The 3,726-nt window shown below is 44.0% G+C and overlaps 1 protein-coding gene across 1 annotated transcript in view; it reads right to left on the reverse strand.

The window, feature by feature from the left end:
* Window positions 1–85: 85 nt before the first annotated feature.
* LOC101862164 (acetylcholinesterase-like) overlaps window positions 86–3,726 on the reverse strand; it is a 91,318-nt gene continuing 87,677 nt past the window's right edge. The window contains exons 6-8 of the mRNA XM_035973790.1: window positions 1,812–1,875; window positions 1,417–1,548; window positions 86–241 (exon numbers count right to left, since the gene is read on the reverse strand). Coding sequence (XP_035829683.1) covers window positions 86–241; window positions 1,417–1,548; window positions 1,812–1,875 — 352 coding nt within the window. The remainder of the gene's footprint in view (window positions 242–1,416; window positions 1,549–1,811; window positions 1,876–3,726) is intronic.

Raw genomic sequence — 3,726 nt, forward strand, 5'->3', positions numbered from 1 at the left:
CACACACACACACGCGCGCGCGCTCAAACACTCACACACATCACACACACACACACACACACACACACAATCAACCCCTCCAGAACTAACCATCTTTAGACATGCCAGCATTGAGACACTTCTGAAAGCGACAGTACTGGCATGACTTCCGCTTGCCAGGCTTGTAGTCGCAGTAACCAGAAGTCCGGTTCGCCCGACATTTGTACTCTTTGTATCTCCGCAGACTGCGATGGAAGAAACCCTGACAGGGGAAGACAAAAGAGATGAAATAGTGGGTGCTTAGCAGGTGCTCTGAGTCGTAGTGCGGTTTGCTTCTTCTTTCACAACATACATAATCTTCAATCGTTTTTATGTCTTCTTCGTGAATTTTAGTTGGGTTTTTAGTAAAGAGTTTTAAGACAATTACAACATAAATGGGATATACGAGGCGTGCTGACAAAATGAGTTACCTCTCACAATCCACAAAGAGAGATATTTGACAAAAATCAACACTAGGGTCAAATTTGTAGATTTTCTGTTGATGTTATATTCTTTCAGAATAACATGCCTTATATTATTTCATACTTATATATTGTAAAAACTTCACCTATAAGTGTGATGTAGCATTTCCATAGGGCTTGAATCCGAGAAGTAACTCATTTAGTCAGCACCCTTCACATATAATGAAAAAAAACAAGGAGGGTAGATTTAAAGGAAGATAGATATTTGACAGAAAAGAAGGGGGAAAATACTCAAGAACACCCGCCAACAACTCACATTAGTGAGCTTGTTTGTTACTTGTTCGTTTGTTAGACCGTGTTTGGGTGTTTCACTCATTTATTCATTCATTCATTAAGTCAATTATTATATTCATAGCTTTCTTTCTTTCTTTCCTTCTTTCTCGATTCATCAATATATTTATTTATTTACTTATTTTTTGACTGACTGAATGGCTGACTGCATAAACATTTGACCCATTGGTTGGTCAGTTGACTGACTGATTGATTCATTCATCGGTTGATCAATCAACTGAATAACTGATTAATTGATCGATTGATCGAATGATCGTCGATGGCCTAGTGGTTAGGCTACCGGACTTGTAATCGTGAGGTTTTGGGTTCGGGGGTTCGAGTCGCGAGCCCGACGTTGTGTCCTTGGGAAAGACACTTTACACGAATTTTCCTCACTTTACCCATGTGGGAATGGGTACCCGGCCATAGACAGCGAAAGATCTTGTCAGTATGTTAGTGTTTTAGCGCCTATAAAGGGCCGCTTGCACTGTATGCTTCCCAGGAAGTTGAGGTTGTTTCAGAATGCTCTCAGGTCTGCTGGGGTAATAGTATAGATTGTGAAGCGCATAAAGCTTGCTGTTGAGCGGGGATTTGCGCTATACAAATGCTATCTATCAACTATGTATTATTGCTTTAGCTGACTCACCTTGCAGGCCTCACAGGTGTTGACTCCGTAGTGGAATCCGGCTGCCCTGTCTCCACACACTCGGCAGGGAGGAAGGAACGGCCTCTCCTCTGTCTCCCGGCTCCCTGACTTCCCCACCATCCTGGGCAGAACCTGGGGAGGGCAACAATGGCGGGAATCATGAGTTTTGGGTTCTTGTAAGAGTGTTACGGCACTTGCGACACAATAAGGTCTGTTTGTTTTAATAGGAGTTTAACGGCACTTGCAACACAATACAGTCATATTTGTGCAGAAGATTAGAGATGTTACAAGAGAATAACAAACACACAAAAAAGAAGGAGGAGAGATCAGGACGACAGATCTACGCCGTATGAGATTTCTCAAGAGCAGCGCTTTCTGTGGATGAACACACCCACACGGGAGAGGCAGTCCCTGTTGCTGTGGATGAACAGACCCACACGGGAGAGGCAGTCCCTGTTGCTGTGGATGAACACACCCACACGGGAGAGGCAGTCCCTGTTGCTGTGGTTGCACTTGTAAGTTGCTGTAAAACTCTACTCGACCGCCCACCGTGCAATTCGCACCGATTTTTCCCCGGCTCAACATCTGTTATTTTGAAGTCCATCCGTCATTTCTGTGTTCATTTTTTTTTTACTGAAAAGGCTGATCAAAGGCACAAGGAAATATTTCGTTTCCAAAGACACTCAGGGTTTGTAAGTCACCAAACTTTGACGACCATTTCTCGCGAAGTTCAACTTTGACACCAGGCGACCATTACCTCTTTCATTTACATATCGCGATTTCTGTTCAAGATAGACGAGTGAGATTTTCATCAAAAGCAAGACAAACGAACAGTCTTTAACCCTATCCGTACGTCGTGTTTTACTATCATACCCATACGACGTTGGGAACTCTGTGCCACCACTTAACCCTATCCGTACGTCGTGTTTTACTATCATACCCATACGACGTGGGATGCTCTGTACCACCACTTTCCAAAGAGGAAATTAACTCGCCAATCCGATCTGTACGCTTTGCATAGAAGTCTGTCAAAATGATTTTTCGACAAATACTGAAAGTTCCAAAGAGATATTCGTACTAGAAGTATACTAAAATGTGAAGAATACAACCCCGGGGGGACAGGATGACCCCCAGGGCGTACGGAGAGGGTAAAATGATACCAATCACTCCATAAGTGAGGCAGCGTGGTGGAATCAGGCTCTTGTCAAAATAATCAACGTGAAGAAACTTGCATTTTCTCGCAGGCTTGTGAACTTTTAATAAAATTTTTGTTTTTTGGCTCAACACCTTTCATGCCCATTAAAGAACTCATTTCTGTGAGGATTTTTCAGAAAAACGTCGATTAACAAAAAATACAAATTTTCCGTTACAACGAACTCTTAAGCTACGGAAATAACTAATCTTTGGCGGCCATTTTCTCACTAATTTTACCTCTGAAAATAGGTGACCCCCATCTCCTTCATTCGCAAATATCTCGACTTTTATTCAAGATAAATTCATATTTTTTTCATCCAAAAAAAGACAAATGAACAAGCTTTAAGATGATACCAATAACTCTACATGCCCAAAAAATGGCGAGCGCCTGATTCCACTGCCTCCTAACACAGATGACAACACATCTCCACGGACACCCACAAGGGAACACGCTCGTCATTGACACACAACACGCGAGTACGCAAGTTCTGAAATGACACACCGAGACAGGATTAGGCATGGCACACATGTCGTCGTTCTCCTCTCGGATAACGTCTCACCCCTCTCCTCTCCATCCCTCTCCCCTACCCATCCCTGCTCTCTCTCCTCTCCCTTCTCCCTCCCGTCTCCCCTCCCCTCCTTTTCCCTCCCCTCTCCCCTACCCATCTCTCCTCCCTCCCCTCTCCCCTACCCACCTCTCCTCCCTACCCTCTCCCCTACCCATCCCTCCTATCTCAATCCCCTCCCCTCTCCCATCCCCTCTCCATTACCCACCTCTTCCCTACCCATCCCTCCTATCTCAATTCTCTCCAAAACGTAGTCACGTTCAAGGCAGATAACCTAACTCGCCTGTCCTGGTGTCACATTCAGCTACTAACCCTCCGTGTCTCTGTGCTGGTTAACTCTTTACTGACAACGCGAATATATAAGATAAAAAATAATACGTCTTATCTACAGCAGACCAAAAGCTGGTGTTTCGGAACATTTCTAATGGTCAGTGACAAAGATTGTAAAGCGCGTGTAGCTTGCTGTTGAGCGGAATTTAAATCTGAAACTGAGAGAGACTTTTTTTTCGAAGTTTCCCTCACACACGTCTAGGCATAGCGAATTTTTGCT

This window comes from Aplysia californica, unplaced genomic scaffold (assembly GCF_000002075.1).
Source record: "Aplysia californica isolate F4 #8 unplaced genomic scaffold, AplCal3.0 scaffold00030, whole genome shotgun sequence".
Taxonomy (NCBI): Eukaryota; Metazoa; Mollusca; class Gastropoda; order Aplysiida; family Aplysiidae; genus Aplysia; species Aplysia californica.